At 43.1% G+C, this 17,429-nt stretch overlaps 1 protein-coding gene across 1 annotated transcript in view; it reads right to left on the bottom strand.

The window, feature by feature from the left end:
• Positions 1–1,268: 1,268 nt before the first annotated feature.
• MGT9 (magnesium transporter 9) overlaps positions 1,269–17,429 on the bottom strand; it is a 61,968-nt gene continuing 45,807 nt past the window's right edge. The window contains exons 10-11 of the mRNA XM_089447766.1: positions 1,926–2,045; positions 1,269–1,812 (exon numbers count right to left, since the gene is read on the bottom strand). Coding sequence (XP_089303892.1) covers positions 1,726–1,812; positions 1,926–2,045 — 207 coding nt within the window. The 3' untranslated portion in view covers positions 1,269–1,725. The remainder of the gene's footprint in view (positions 1,813–1,925; positions 2,046–17,429) is intronic.

Genomic DNA, 17,429 nt, shown 5'->3' with positions numbered 1-17,429 from the left:
CCTTTTTAATCATTGGTTGTGCCTGCCTCTAACCAAAAATGATGTTATTTAAACACAAAAACGAAGTCATATTTATATGGTCTTTATTGGAATGCACGCGTGTATGAACTAATGAAATATGCGTGAGTGTGCAAGGCACAAGGAACACATTTTGGTGCCTAACTAGCTCCTAATAATGCAGGTCGATTATCAAGCTCACAAGGCAGTGACGATATCATACACTATACCTTACGGGGGTGGAAGAGTGATGCCTTACACACCGGGGAAACAAGTTTCTAGAAGAATTCCCCTTAATCATGTGGAATCGTATTCCTCTGAGCTATATGACAGAGGGAGATGGCTATATGTGTAAGAGGGAGTTTGTAACTTTTACAAGGACTAAGTTCTATAATTATCTAGCCCAGTGGATTTTAAAATTCCCACCACTCAATGCAAGGGAGTCAACCAAGTGTCTGAAGACTAAGTTATCCTAAGGCATATTAATGGCTACGCTATGAGTTGACCTGGTAAATTTACCATTATGTGGATTCACAAACGCACTGGCAGAGGCACAAATGTTGGAAGCTATCACCCTGTGTTGTTGCATTGAATATATAATATGTATTTAAGCAATTTTGTTATACACTATTTCAATAGAATCAAGGAGATCATACAAGATCTACTATGAATGTTGTCAACAATCAGAATCGATCATGGTTTTAGAAGATCAAATATGCTAACCGAATAGCCATGGCCAAGAAAGAAACTAATTTAGACAAAACGGTAATGATAGAATCCCGAAAAGCTTTCAATTGAGTATTTATCATAACAAGCTGACTCTTTTTGCTTCGACAATGAATGTTTGACCTGATTGTGAACCAGAAGTAGAAGGGTTTGAAATGTTGAATATAGAGATGGAACACATCGCAGATTATCCCAAAATCCCGACAAAGGATTATCGCTGTAAGCATCACTCCAATTCAATCACATATGTTTCAGTTTTAACGTTTGTATTGAATGGAATATCATATGGAAGCGTAACATGACCAACCAACATTGTGCTAATGCGGATACACCTAATATTAATGGCTGAAGGTTGTTTGACCACTAAAGCTATCTTTAAACAGAAAGACGTTTGCCAATTATTAGTAACCTCTTCAGTAATTCTTGTATGATAGGACCTGCTCTCACATTTTTATAGAAATGCATCACATAGAATAATATTTTCATAAATAGAGAAATGCAATCATCTGCATCAAATTGATACTCAACTTGATGAAGGATGGATACCTTGTGAATTGTGTCCCTCGGGGACAACTCCGGAATGTAAATAAATATAAAAATAACCAATGCAATGAGAAACAATAGCCCTAAGTTTAATGTTTTTAAGAACTTGCTGAAAGGACATTCTCATCTTTCTGAAAAGGAATCACCAATAACTCCTTTGCCAATGATGACAAACTGCCTTGATACTTGAGTTGAAGGCTGTAATCTGAAACACTTGATAAATAATTATGACCCAACCAACAATAACACCTGTATCTTGGTAAAGAACACTCAGTCTAATGACACTTAATTCAATAGTGGCATCGTGCCCTTGAGCTGATGCATGCAATGTCACTGATTTTAGTTCAGCTATTATGTGTTAGACAGGGCAGAAGATGATACCAAGATGTACGTTTCAGAATCACCTATGTTCTTTCAAAGGAAATCTTTTTACAGGCCATTGTTTCAAAGTCTGTTATTTCAGGTTCCAATCAGACCTTTGTAACGAGCATAAGCCATGATCATTGAGAAGATTCCAATACAAAATAGTCCCGTAAGCACAACCACCTGTTTGGGAAAATACAGTTTTGGCTGTTAAAAATAAAGATAGTGCTTAATGGTGATGAATATTACCACGTCTGAAAAAATAAGCCATATTAGAAAGTGTCAATTTTCCTTACCCATTTGAACATATATCCATGATTGTCATTCCATGGATATGGAATATTCATACCAAAAATTCCAGCTACCAAGGAGTAAATAGCGATTGCAACTGTTGCTGAACTCAGTAACAACTCTAACTGCAAATGAAAATCAAATGGTTAAAATGATGATAAGGACAACTGTAGCTGCAAGTAAAATCAAACAGTTAAAGTGGAAAATAAGCAAGCATCCATAAGAACTTCCTTCCATCAAAATCCTTGTACATAATCAAAGTATATATAATAAGAAAATATCAAAAAACAAAAAGGCAATGAGCCCATTTCAATCAAGTAGATGCACCAGATAAAATTGCTCATCTTACATTTATGTACATCGACTTAAGTATTATTCTGAAGGGTACCCAAAGTGGTAAGCACAATGCAACCTATGCAAATTAAGTGTAAAATGAACATAAGATATCTCAAAGAAGAGTACAAGTAATATCTGCAAAACTTGGGAATGAACTGAAATGCAGGTCTCAATGGAGGGAAGCACATTAAAGATCGTAGTCATATTAGAAATTATAGATCACAAAGGAACTTCGGCACAGATTCAGTGCCAACATACAATTACTAGTTCAAAATATCTTCAGAGAGTAATTCTATTTTTGGAAAAGTAATTATATTTTGTAATTCACTTTAGTAAAAAAGTAAGTCCTATATTTAAGAGTTGTCTGAAAGTGTCTCTCATGCATGCCTTAGACTGGAGTAATCTTAAAAATAGAATCTCCTCTGAAGTATAAAGAGAAGGCAAGGTAAAAGCTTTCAACACACATGACTAGTTGAGGAAGCTTTCAAGTTTAAAGTTCTTTTTTGTATTCATGCAGTGCTGTTTGTCGGGCAGCTTGTGGAGGTTGCCTTGCAAGTTTATGAAAAATTGATTAGGAGTAATTACCTATGTATGTGTAAAATTAATTTGTATGCTTCCACAATGTAAATTCTAGTTATTGTGTGATTAATGTTATGATCAATTTCAACATTAATTAAATTCAGCAATCTACTTGTTTTATTGAGACCATAAAAACATTAGTCACCTAGGGCTTAAAAACTTTTACATGGTATCAAAGCTAACCCCTTTGATTGAGATTTTCAAGATTTGCAGAGTAAATCAATTGTCAGGGAGGGAGAACTGTTGGAGAATGTAACTAGTTTCAGTGTTAATAATTTGTAACATTGGTATTTTATGTAAAAAGGAAAAAAAAAAAAAAAAATCTAGACAAGCATGTTTTTCATGCTTTTAAGTTTTTGAGTCAAAGTCCTATTTTGACCTATTGTAATAGAAAAAGGAAAAGAATTTTGAACTGTTGGAGAATGTAACTAGTTTCAGCCTTCATAATTTGTACCATTGGTATTTTATGTAAAAAGCAAAAGGAAAGAAAGAGAATGTAACTAGTTTCAGTCTTCATAATTTGTACCATTGATATTTTATGTAAAAAAACAAAAGAAAAGAAAAAGAGAAATTATTATTATTTTTCTAGACAAGCATGTTCTTCATGCTTTTAAGTTTTTGAGTCAAAGTCCTATTTAAACCTATTGTAATAGAAAAAGGAAAAGAATTTTGAACTGTTGGAGAATGTAACTAGTTTCAGTCTTCATAATTTGTACCATTGGTATTTTATGTAAAAAGCAAAAGGAAAGAAAAAGAAAAATTAATATTATTTTTCGAGACAAGCATGTTCTTCATGCTTTTAAGTTTTTAAGTCAAGTCCTATTTGGACATGTTCTAATAGAAAAAGGAAAAGAATTTTTAAATATGTAATTTTGGGTCAGAAACCCCTCTAGGTGCCAATTCGGCCAAAATGTCAAGTTGGCCCTGCCCCAATGGACGTGTCTATTCACATCCACTCTGAACTATATAAATAGAGGGAAGATGGAGCTCATTTGGACACACACACTTGATGGATTGTGGTCTGAAATATCGCAAAGAAGGGAAGAGAAGTGGAGGGCCGAAGTCTGAAAACGAGAATTTCTTCTTGAGCTAGAAATTGTGGAAATTTTGCCTAGGTACATCTCTTGTTGCTGGTCTCTTGTTGATGGAGCTGCTGGAAAGAAGAAAGGCTTGACTTGGCATCTAGAGGTGGAAATTTTTGTGTCATTATGGGCCTTGGATATCTCATATGAACTGATTCTATAAGAAGAGAATTTTTCGAGTTCCCCCCTTGAAGGGGCTTTGCCTTGGCTTGGAGCCCACATCCTGTGTTATTTTGTTTCTATGATGTTCATGTTCATATTATGGTAATTTGAGCTAGAAATTGTGGAAGTTTTGCCTAGGTACATCTCTTGTTGATGGAGCTGCTGAAAAGAAGAAAGGCTTGACATGGCATCTAGAGGTGGAAATTTTTGTGTGATTATAGGCCTTGGATATCTTATTTGAACTGATTCTATAAGAAGAGAATTTTTCGAGTTTCCCCCTTGGAGGGACTTTGCCTTGGCTTAAAGCCAACATCTTGTGTTATTTTGTTTCTATGATGTTCATGTTCATATTACGGTAATTGTTTGATGAAAGAATCAGAATAAAAATTAATAAGAAGGCATCTAAATTCACAATCAATTACCATGGAAAAAGGAAATCTAAATTAATCTACAAAGTCTCCCGATTTCCAACATGGAATCAAAGTTAAGGTCTGGAGATGGAGGCCTAAAGATCACATTATTGTTGGCATCTTTGGAGAATATCATCATCTAAAGTCTGCAACATTAAAGGAACAAAGATATGTGGTAAAAATTCTTTGTGGTAACCCTAGAATCCGAGATCATAGAATTCTATGACAGTCAAGATCATAGAATTCATTGGAAAGAAACCACTGCATTTATAACATTGGAGGTCACAAAGGATTGTTTGTGGCATGACTTGAGAGTTCTCCAACGAACCCATTCATACATCACCAACTTGGATTCCACATGGGCTCGCGTATATTCTATGGAGGTTTGTATTTTTAGGACACGCATATCATTAATCTCACAGTGGTTCGTTAGAATGCATATTCTTTGTGTGGCCCGTGTAACTTGGTGACTCCGTGAATCACATAACTATGGCACATTGTGTAATATTCCTAATTAGCCATGGCTAATTGGAATATTCGATTTTGCTCAATTTTGCCTTCTATAGTTATTTATAAATAAAATGGTGAGGAAAGGGGGACATAACTCACTTTTTGAATAAAGTCACTCCCTAGCAGCACAACGTTGTAACTTAAAAGGGGAGCCAAGGGGGCCAAAGGACCACGTAGAGGAGGGGGCCCACGTAGACACTTGGAGGGACTGCGCAGATGGAGCAGGAGCACGTGGCAAGAGAGAGGCTACGTTGGAGGAGGTGGGCGTGAAGGTTTTGAGAGAGGCCAACGCTATAAAGGAGAGAGGAGGCTCCTCATTTGGGTATTGCATTATGTTGCATTTGAGCTAGTCACTTCAACTTAGAGCACGCTGGCTATTTAGCCTGTCTGCAGCACTGTTTAGTGCATCGAGTGTCTCCGTTCAGAGATCTCACCCTTAGCCCCGGGGGACTTCGAGTGCCTGCTCGGGCAAGGTAGTTTCATCAGTATTTTGCAGGAGGAGCGATCTCTCAAGTTGAGGAGGAACTGAGCATTTTGATGACTGCGCAGTCTTGAGAGGGGAGGACGCAATCTCTTTTGGTAGGAGCTCCGGATTGGGTTTATGTGGAGGATTTGAGCTTGGAGATTCAACAAGGGATCAGCCCTTGCATATTGAAGGATTCTGGCAGAGTCTCGGGTAGAGTTTTGGAGGATTCTCTTCAGGGGCAGCGTAGAGCCTTGAGGGATAGTGTAGATCCTCAAGGGGGTGAGTGTCGAGGGTCAGCTATTTTAGAAAAGCTTTCTGGGCTTTTCTCGGTTTATTGAGCACAGGTTGATTCCAGAGTTTCAACATTTTTTGAGGAGGGGAACAGTCCCAAAACCTCACTTGATTCCAGTGGTAGCAGCAGCATAGCAGTTCTCCAGCAGCTTGGACGCAGTTCAGAGAGAGGCCATTTCCTTACCATTCTGAGTGTATTTCTTCGCTTGCCTTGTGCAAGTCGAGGTGCTATCGTACTCTTTCCATTACTCAATATAATAAAATGGCTTATCATTTCTCTCTGCATTTCTCGAGTATCTGCTTATATTCCATGTATACATTATTGTATGTTTCACTACTATTATTTTTATTTTTTTAATCTCTTTGAGCTCCCCAGCTACTATACCACTTGTGTGTTTTTCTCCTATACTCTTAGACAGAGTCTGGAAAGGGCCAAGTAGCCTCCAAATCTCGTCCTCTTTTCAAAGGCGACATATCTGGTAAACGCCCTTCCAGTGCATCTCTAGTTGGCGTTGCTTCTGTTTGAGGGATACCCCTGATAAGGGATATTACAGTGGTATCAGAGCATAGATTTGGCTCAGCCTGTGGAGCTAGCAGTCTATGACACCGAGGGAGAAGCCCTAAATCTGTTACAGAGGTAGGAAATACAGAGATATTGAGCGTAGGTTGGAGAACACCTACGGAGAGGCAGACTGTGTTCGGGTGGTGGACACAGAACAGGAGGAGCCTGTGGTGGATGCAGAGCAAGAGGATCCGATGGCAGATGACGACGGGAAGAGATTTGCGGACATGCTCCTCAAATCAGTGCAGGATCTGTCGAGGCAGATCGAGGTGATGGGGCAAAGATTCATGGCGGTGGAGGCTAGACAGCGTGAGAACCCACGAGTTTTCCAGGTTGGTGAGGGATCGGGTACATCCCACCATTTGCCAGAGCAGGGTGCCACTCAACGTGATACTACTCAGCAGATGGCCTCACATGCCCCTACACGCTCTACCATGCCCACTTTCCTAGGAGCAGACACGGGGGCCGGAGCCCAGCAGGAGGCAGAGCCCGGTCATATGGGCGATTATTTTGCAGAGTACCAGGCCTATGGGCAGGAGTTCAGGGATGCTCTCTCATTCAAAGACTTTGTTCAGGTCCAGCGGGATAATAGACCCCGCGACCATCACAGAGGATACCGGTAATATCATGATGGAGACACCCACCGCACAGCTAGTAGATTGACATCTATTTCCAGCTTAACCAGATGTCGGAGATAGAGGCCATCAAGGTGGCGACATTACATTTGGATGGTGAGGCCCAGGACTGGTGGTTCCATGGGATGGTTACACTCGGACACTCCACAGTGACGACATATGCCGAGTTCACCAGGAGATTGATAGAGAGATTTGACCAGGGGGATCCGGAACAGCACTTTGTTGAGCTGACGAGGCTCAAACAGACCGAGAACCCAGAGACCTACATTGTAGACTTCTTGAAGGTTTTAGTGATGGTGCCAGATCTATCCGCGGCACAGAGGATCTACATGTTTGTTGAGGGGTTAGCAGAGCCACTTCGAGGTCTAGTCAAATCCACTAGACCAGCCACACTCCAGGATGCTATTAGCAAGTCCCGGGACTTACAGGATGCCTTACCCAGGACCCAGACATCTCACCCCCAGAGACAGGCTTTCCAGCCTAAGGGAAGGATGTGAGGATTCTGCCTCCAAAGGGGAATCTCGGACAAGCACAGATTGATGATGATGCCAGGAGGGAGCTGAAGAAGAAGCGGTTGTGCTTTACCTGTCAGGAGCCGTGGGCACCGAGACATAGATGTGCTGCTGGCAAAGCACATTTTATTGAGGTCTTCTCCGAGAGCAGCGAGGAAGAGGATGAGGAGGATGATGTGGAGGCAGGAGATAGTCATGCCGCGCAGGATCCTTTGCCACCTCCACCACCAGCAGCAGGTGGTGCAGCTTTTGCACCTACCGGAGGGGCCCTTGCAGCATTGCGAGGAGTTCCCAAGTATTTGACGTTGCGCGTACGAGGGACAGTACATGGCCAGTGAGTATCAGTTTTGGTTGACAGTGGGGCAACCCACAACTTCATCGATGCACAGATGGTTGAGCGGAGAGGTATACAGACAGAGAGCTTCGATGGCTTTTCAGTTTTGGTCCCAGACCATGGTGTGTGCTCGTTATGTCCCAGAGTTATCAGTGATGATGGGCACCTACACACTGACTCACCACTTTTTCGTGGTCAATATTCCGAACACCAACATGATACTGGATGTTCGTGGCTTATTACTCTAGGGAAGGTCACGACAGATTGGAAGGCCCTCGAGATGGAGTGGGATGATGAGAAGACAGGGAGGCATGAGAAGATACGGGGACAGCACACATATCTGCCTTAGACTGTTTCGACTCATCAGATGGAGGCAATCTTCCGAAAGGGAGACGTAGAGTGGATAGTGGAGCTGCGTGCATCAAAGGCAGGGACTACAGGGCAGATGGTGCACCCAGAGATACAGTCCATCCTTGACCAGTATGCCACAGTGTTTAGGGAGATTCCGCCGGGACAGCCACCGGACGGGGGTTTGAGCACACCATTGAGCTTGAGCAGGACATACAGGCAGTGATTACTACCCCCTATAGGCATCCCAAGGCCTATCGGGATGAGATTGAGCGGGCCATTCAAGAGTTGCTGGCTCTTGGGCACATTCGGCCGAGCACAAGTCCTTTTGCTTCTTCTGTGGTGTTGGTGAAGAAGGAGGACAGCACATTAAGGATGTGCATTGACTACAGGGCCCTAAACAAGAAGACCCTGAAGAACAGGTACCCCATACCCAAGATCGATGAGTTGATGAATGAGTTGAGAGGAGCACAGTTCTTTTCAAAGATTGATTTGAGATCTGGGTACCATCAGATTCGCGTGAGGGAGCAAGACATTCCCAAGACCGCCTTCAGGTGTCACTATGGGCACTTTGAGTTTTTGGTGATGCCTTTCAGGCTAACCAACGCCCCAGCTACATTCCAGTCCTGCATGAATCACATCTTCCGCAATCACTTAAGGAAGTTTGTGTTGGTGTTCTTTGATGATATTCTCATTTACAGTAGGACTTGGGAGGAGCATCTCCAGCACATTGAGACAGTTTTGCGCATCTTGGAGGAGCAGTAGTTCTATGCCAAGCTCTCCAAGTGTGAGTTTGGGTGGACAGAGATGTTGTACTTGGGACACATCATAGGGGTCGATGGAGTGAGAGTCCACGAGGAGAAGATCAGGGCCATCAAAGATTGGCCGGAGCCGAGGAACATGACAGAACTTCAAGGATTCATTGGCATTTGTACTTACTACCGGAAGTTCGTCAAGAGTTTCTCACAGCTTGCTGCACCTCTGACAGATCTAACGAGGAAGGGAGCATTCAGTTGGTCGGATACAACGCAGCGAGCCTTTGACAGGCTCAAGGAGGTTATGAGCAACTACCCAGTGCTTGCATTGCCGGATTTTTCGCAGCCATTTGTTTTGGAGTGTGATGCGTCAGGAGAGGGGATTGGCGCAATGTTAATGCAGGGAGGCCACCCTATAGCCTTTGAGAGCCGGAAGCTCCTTCCGCATGAGAGGTTGTATTCTATATACGACCAGGAGATGTTGGCCATTATGCATGCATTGGCCAAATTCCGACAGTATTTAGTGAGTAACAGGTTCAAGGTGAGCACTGATCACAACAGCCTCAGGTTCTTTTTGAAGCATAAACAACTACAAGAGAGGCAGCAAAAGTGGATCAATAAGATCCAAGCATATGACTTTGACATTGAGTATGTCAAGGGTAAGAACAACGTGGTAGCAGATGCCCTTTCACGTAGACCAGCCACGCTGTCTCTTATGAGCTTGGACACAGACTGGAGGGCTCGACTCTTAGTAGAATACTCCAAGGACAGATTTGCATGTGAGGTTCTGTTAAAATTGGCAACCAGGGCAAAACTTCATGTGGGTCATCTTATTCATGGCTGATAATATTTTTATTAGATTCCTCTCGTCGAGAGGTGTAGGATTGATATAAAGATCATCCGATTCCGATAAGTATTCATGGAGATATGAATTTATTTTGATTATGGAATTATTATCAAGCCGACCTACAACTCATGTAGGCTCAGAAGCCCAACAGTCGCATCTATTCACCCACCAACATTGTGTATAAATATAAGAGGACTTTTCCTCATTTAGACTCACTCATCTCACCACATCTCTCTCTCTCTCTGCTGCGCAGATATGATTCTCTTCTCTACTGCGCTGAAATGGGTCTCTCTCTCTCACACATGTGAAGCCGGAAGCTGTTGAATCTGAAGCTACAACTGCAGAAGTAAAGATTGACTTGCGTGGCCTAGAAGATCTCCTCATCTGAACTGCGCTATAGGTTCATCTTAATCTCCTCTGAAAGCCGCAACTTTTGGTGGTGGAATGAAGTCAATCCGATGAACGGTTTACAAGATATCGGCTGCCCTAGTTTGAAGCCGGAAACTGCTGACACTGAAGCTGCAACTGCAGAAGTAAAGATTGACTTGCGTGGCCTAGAATATCTCCTCATCTGAACTGCGCTATAGGTTCATCTGAACCTCCTCTGAAAGCCGCAACTTTTGGTGGTGGAATGAAATCAATCCGATGAACGATTTGCAAGATATCGACTGCCCTAGTTTGAAGCCGGAAACTGCTAAAACTGAAGCTGCAACTGCAGAAGTAAAGATTGACTTGCGTGGCCTAGAAGATCTCCTCATTTGAACTGCGCTGTAGGTTCATCTGAACCTCCTCTGGAAGCCGAAACTTTTGGTGGTGGAATGAAGTCAATCCGACAGTCGGTTTGTGAGATATGGTCTGCCCTAGTTTGATAATGAAGCCGCTAACGCTGATGCTACTGATCTAGGGTTTGCTACTGCTGATATGAATCAGATTTATTGTACTATTTCTCTCTGCTGAATTATTGAAGATAAAAGAAGATTTGATCAAAGGGTTTCCCCACACATTGTGGGGTTTGTCCCTGGCTAGCCGCCACATCTTGTGTCTCTTGTCTTGGCTTGTTTTCTGTCGATCGTTTAATGTTCTATCTGCACTTTACTTTATCTACATGTGATTGCTAATCGGTGGAATATAATAAGAAAAAGAAGTAAACTGTTATAAGCATAGAACATGCCATAACTTAACATGGTATCAGAGCTGAGGTGAAGACAAAGCCCGAGCAAGAGCAAGAGCAATCATTGAAGAGAAGATTGGCAAGGCTATCCTAAAAGAACTATGGGGTCCTCAACACTCTTTCCTGCCGAAGACAAGCTCCGTGAGAAAGCTGACTATCACGGATGGAAGATGTCTATCGATCTAACCCTTGAAGATCAAGGAGTGCTGGACCATGTAAGAGGCAATATTGTTGAGCCTTCATCAAATGCATCTGCTGCTGCCTGGAACAAATGGAAAAATGGAGAAGTCAAAACAAAGAAGATCATTCGGGACTCTATCGACAAGCGCTTGGTGGCCTACATCTCTGATCTAGACACCTCCAAGGAAATCTACGACAAACTGGTGAGTTTATTTAAAGTTAATGATGCAAATCAAGTTTTGTTTCTTAGAAATAAGTTGAGGGAAATCAAGAAGGGTAAAGATGAAAGTATGCAAGCATACTTCTTAAGAATCACCGAGATCAAGAACGATCTCATATCTATTGGGGAAACCATTACTGACAGAGAAATGGCACTCACAACTCTCGGAGGATTACCATCTGAATGGTATGTGTTCGGGACTACTCTTCTGAACAATAATGTAATTCCTAGAATGGCTAGATGCATTCAAGAACAAACAAGGGTAGAAGAGCAGGAAATGCCCTTGCCTAAAGGTCCTCCTGCTGCTTTTTCTTCTCATGCTAAGAAAAGAAATAATTCTGGGTCTAAATCAAAAGGAAAGGCTGGACCTAAGGGTGGAAGAAAAGGATGATGTTACATCTGCGATAAAGCAGGTCACTATGCAAGGGAGTGCCCTGATAGAAAGGACTCACACCGGGACAATGATCAAAATCCCTCTGATGGCAAATCAAAGGAATGACAAATTCAACAGCAAAGGTAAGAGGAGAGCTGGGGATCGAGGAAGAGGACAACCATTCAAGAAGGCTAGAAAGTCCAGGATGTATTAAATGCACCTGACCTCAAAAAGAACCTAGTGTCCATCTCGGCAATGGAAGACAAAGGCTACAAGGTAACCTTCAGCAATGGCAAGGTATGTATATGGAAAAATAATGTTAAAGATGCCTTTACTCTTGGGTTTAGTGTTGATTCATTATATCAGGTCGATGGAAGTCCGCTAGGTGTCATGTCTTGTGACACAACTCTTTAGTCCGAACTTTGGCATTGGAGGTTTGCCCCACCTTCATTACAATGCTCTACCCGATGTGAGACAGATGGTAATAGGGATGCCCGAATTCCAAGTAGAGAAAGAAGGTGTATGTCCGGGATGTGCCAAAGGAAAGCTCAAAAGGAGACCATTCCCCTCAAGCCAAAGCAAGACCTCCGATATATTACAATTGGTTTACTCAGGCATACTGAGGTTGGCATTAAGAGGGAGACTACTACACCACATACTCCTGAGCAGAATGGTGTGGTGGGAAGGAAGAACCACACGATGATGGAAGCTGTCTGGGCCATGCTATATGATCATAGACTTCCAAAGTTTCTATGGGCTGAAACTACAATCACCGTCGTATATGTACAAAATTGATGCCCTCATCAAGCATTGGGTTCCTAAACTCCTGAAGAAATGTTCACCACCGGTCAAAGGGAAGTCGTGATTAGTCATGATGTCACCTTTGACAAAGATATGGCTCTCAGCAAGGTGGACAATCTGCTGACTTTGAGTAGCTCTCAAGAAGCCGACACCAGGGAACCGAAAGAAAAGGATGATGAATCAATGGCTGATGTAGAAGAACCCATGGATCCGATTGATCCTCATCCACATGAGCCTTCCTCTTCTAGGAAGAGACCTTCATGGCTTAGGGGGATACTTGATGATGCTGAAGGACATGCTGCACCCTGAGGAACCTTCCATCAAAGTAAGAAACTTAACAGGTATCAGGGATACCTGACCATCATGAGCACGATCATACAAAATGAACCTTCATCATTCTCAGATGTCATCAAGCATTAACTATGGAAGGATGCTATGACCCTAGAATATGAGTCTATTATGGAGAATGATGTCTGGGAAGTAGTTCCCAGACCATGGACAAGACAATTGTTACTTCAAAATGGCTTTACAAGATAAAGCATGCAGCAAATGGAAGTATGGAAAAGTATAAGGTTCATTTTGTTGCTCATGGTTTATCCCAGAAGGGAGGTATAGACTATGATATTTGCACCTGTTGCTAGATATACGACCATCCGCTTGATCATAGCCCTTGTGGCTTCACAAGGATGGAACCTACATCAGATGGATGTTAAGACCGCGTTCTTGCATGGTTCTATCAAAGAAGAGGTCTATGTGGAGCAACCTGAAGGATTTGAGATTTATGATTGAAAATCTCATGTATGCAGGTTGAAGAAGGCTCTCTATGGGCTGAAGCAAGCACCCCGAGCATGGTATGAGAGGATCGATAGCTACTTGATGAAGCTGGGATTCACTAGGAGTGAAGCTGATCCTAACCTTTACTTTAAGGTTGAAGATGACAAGCCTCTCATACTGGTGTTGTATGTGGATGACCTCTTTCTAACAGGTGTAAACCCTCTCATTCACAAATGTAAGAGGGAGATGGCTTCTGAATTTGAAATGAAGGACCAAGGACTTGAAGTGTGGCAGAAGCCAAGGGAAATTTTCCTATCTCAAGGAAAATATGTGGTAAATATATTGGAAAGATTTGGCATGATGGACTGCAAGCCTGTGACTACCTCAAGGATCTTAACTTTTAGAAGTTATATGGTAGTGATGTCGAACCAGACTTGGGAAATGCCTCTGAGTTTCAAAAAACTCATTCGCATTGATGTTCTTGGTGAACCTTCGTCCGAACATATGTTTTGCAGTTAGCATTGTGAGCTCATATTTGGTTGAGCCTCACTGGATTGATGCCAGGAATCTTTTGAGATGTCTTCACGACACAATCTCTCATGGATTAAGATACACTGCCGGAGATGTGAGACTACTTGGATATACTAATGTTGATTGGGCAGGCAGTGTGGTGGACCGTAAGAGCACTTCCGGGTACTGTTTCACCTTGGGATCTGCTTCGATATCCTGGATGAGCAGGAAGCAGAAGTCGGTGGCTTTGAGCACCGCCGAAGCAGGGTGTATTGTTGCTAGCATAACCTCGTGTGAGGCAGTCTGGGTGCGAAAGCTCTTCAATGAGCTGTTTGGATTTACATTGGATACCACTGTGATTCTCTGTAACAACCAGAGGTGGGATTCAATTATTGAGGAATCCCGTATTCGTCAATTTCTCCAGCAGATAGACATCATCTGGGATATGGTAAGTCGATGAGCAAGGAAGCTCCATCACATTAAGATGATGTACAAGTTGATACACCTTGTCAAAGCCCCGAGGAAAGATCTAATCTGTGATTTTCCCAAACGACTTGGAGTCGGCAAGAAACCCTTGTACAAGGGCCCTGCATGTTGCATACATTGAGCTCTGGGAGCTCTGAGGGCTTGCGGTTCCTACTGGAGCAACATATGACCACAGGATGACTCACCCTCCCCTGGTGGTGCACACTGGAACAAGATGATTCGCTCTCTTGTGGGACAAGATGATTCGCTCTCTTGTGGAACAGGATGATTCGCTCTCCTGTGTAGCAGGATGATTAGTTCTCCTGTGAGGCCTGGATTGATGTGTTCTCCATGGCAGCCTGGATTGATGTGTTCTCCACGGCGATTGTAGCAGGATTGATGTGTTCTCCTGTGAGGCCTGGATTGATGTGTTCTCCATGGCAATTGTAGCAGGATTGATGTGTTCTCCTGTGAGGCCTGGATTGATGTGTTCTCCATGGCAATTGTAGCAGGATTGATGTGTTCTCCTGTGAGGACAGGATTGATTAGTTCTCCTGTCGAGGCATCCTACCCATGCAGTCTGGGACTCATGGGAAGTACCTCTCATCTGATCAATGAGCAGGGAAATGAAGTTAGGGACCATAGTAGTACCGATGGACGCATCGTTGTAACTACCGTACTCCCTACGCTAGGATGACCTCCATTGATCTGCGATCAATGATACTGGTCTGGGACCAGTGGTAGGAGTTGTACCATACTATGACGCTGACTTCGGGTCGGTTGAGACTGGTCTGGGACCAGTGGTACATACTCCGAGACTGACTTTGTGTCAGTGCAGTACTGGTCTGGGACCAGTGAGAGTGGTACATACTATGACGCTGACTTCGGGTCGGTTGAGACTGGTCTGGGATCAGTGGTACACTCTCTGAGACTGCGATACTGGTCTGGGACCAGTGGTAGGAGTGGTACTTACTATGAAGCTGACTTCAGGTCGGCTGAGATTGGTATGGGACCAGTGGTACATACTCTGAGACTGACTTTGAGTCAGTATGATACATTCTCGATCATTTCTTCTTCTTCATAATTCGGACAAAAGCAGAGTAGAACAGAACAATGCAATAACAGAGCAGAACAGAGCAAAACAGTACAGATCAGTGCAGGCAGAACAAGACAAAGCAGAACAGGCAGAATAGAGCAGAGCAGGGCAAGGGTCAGGCTGTACAGGGCAGTGCATTTGATGGATGAATAGTAACAACCGATAGACAGATTGCAGATGAAGTTCTCCATGGTTGAGAGGGAGTGTTAAATTTGGCAACCAGGGCAAAACTTCATGTGGGTCATCTTATTCATGGCTGATAATATTTTTATTAGATTCCTCTCGTCGAGAGGTGTAGGATTGATATAAAGATCATCCGATTCCGATAAGTATTCATGGAGATATGAATTTATTTTGATTATGGAATTATTATCAAGCCAACCTACAACTCATGTAGGCTCAGAAGCCCAACAGTCGCATCTATTCACCCACCAACGTTGTGTATAAATATAGGAGGACTTTTCCTCATTTAGACTCACTCATCTCACCACATCTCTCTCTCTCTCTACTGCACAGATATGAGTCTCTTCTCTACTGCGCTGAAATGGGTCTCTCTCTCTCACACATGTGAAGCCGGAAGCTGTTGAATCTAAAGCTGCAACTGCAGAAGTAAAGATTGACTTGCGTGGCCTAGAAGATCTCCTCATCTGAACTGCGCTATAGGTTCATCTGAACCTCCTCTGAAAGCCGCAACTTTTGGTGGTGGAATGAAGTCAATCCGATGAATGGTTTGCAAGATATCGACTGCCCTAGTTTGAAGCCGGAAACCACTGAAACTGAAGCTGCAACTGCAGAAGTAAAGATTGACTTGCGTGGCCTAGAAGATCTCCTCATCTGAACTGCGCTATAGGTTCATCTGAACCTCCTCTGAAAGCCGCAACTTTTGGTGGTGGAATGAAGTCAATCCGATGAACGGTTTGCAAGATATCGACTGCCCTAGTTTGAAGCCAGAAACTGCTAAAACTGAAACTGCAACTGCAGAAGTAAAGATTGACTTGCGTGGCCTAGAAGATCTCCTCATTTGAACTGCGTTGTAGGTTCATCTGAACCTCCTCTGGAAGCCGAAACTTTTGGTGGTGGAATGAAGTCAATCCGACGGTCAATTTGTGAGATATGGTCTGCCCTAGTTTGATAATGAAGCCGCTAATGCTGATGCTACTGATCTAGGGTTTGCTACTGCTGATATGAATCAGATTTATTGTACTATTTCTCTCTACTGAATTATTGAAGATAAAAGAAGATTTGATCAAAGGGTTTCCCCACACATTGTGGGGTTTGTCCCTGGCTAGCCGCCACATCTTGTGTCTCTTGTCTTGGCTTGTTTTCTGTCGATCGTTTAATGTTCTATCTGCACTTTACTTTATGTACATGTGATTGCTAATCGGTGGAATATAATAAGAAAAAGAAGTAAACTGTTATAAGCATAGAACATACCATAACTTAACAGGTTCTGGATGGGCAGGTGGCGAATGACAGGTACAGGGTAGTCGATGAGATCATCTACTATAGGGACCGGGTCTTCTTGACTAAGGGATCTCAGCTCAAGAAGAAGATACTTCAGGCATCACATGATTCACCATTGGCTGGCCATCAGGGGTTTACCAAAACCTACAGGGCCATTAGAGAGAGGTTCTCATGGAAGGGCCTCACTCTCGGATATGCTGGAGGACGTACTCCAGCATATCCGAGAGTGCAATATTTGCCAGAGGAACAAGGGGGAGATGAGCCATCCCACAGGATTATTGCAGCCTCTTCCCATTCAGGAGGGGAAATGGGAGTGTATTTCGATGGACTTCATCACAAGGTTGCCCACGGTGCAGGGCAAGGATTGTATCTTTGTCGTCGTTGATCGACTGACAAAGTATGCACACTTTTTCACCATATCCGCACACTACACAGCAGCGCAGGTGACCGAGTTGTTCTTCAAAGAGGTCTTCAGGCTACATGGTCTTCCTAAGACCATCATCAGTGACAGGGACAACCGTTTCATGGGCGGGTTTTGGCAGGAGCGTTTTTGGTTGATGGGGACGAAGTTGACACCGAGTACCAATTATCACCCACAGACGGACGGATAGACAAAGATAGTTAAC

The sequence above is a fragment of the Pinus tabuliformis genome, chromosome X (assembly GCF_031772625.1).
Source record: "Pinus tabuliformis cultivar Carrire ecotype Pingquan chromosome X, CPIR1, whole genome shotgun sequence".
NCBI classification, from domain to species: domain Eukaryota; kingdom Viridiplantae; phylum Streptophyta; class Pinopsida; order Pinales; family Pinaceae; genus Pinus; species Pinus tabuliformis.
The sequence above is the reverse complement of the archived record's forward strand: the minus strand, read 5'-3'. Positions and strand labels throughout refer to the sequence as shown.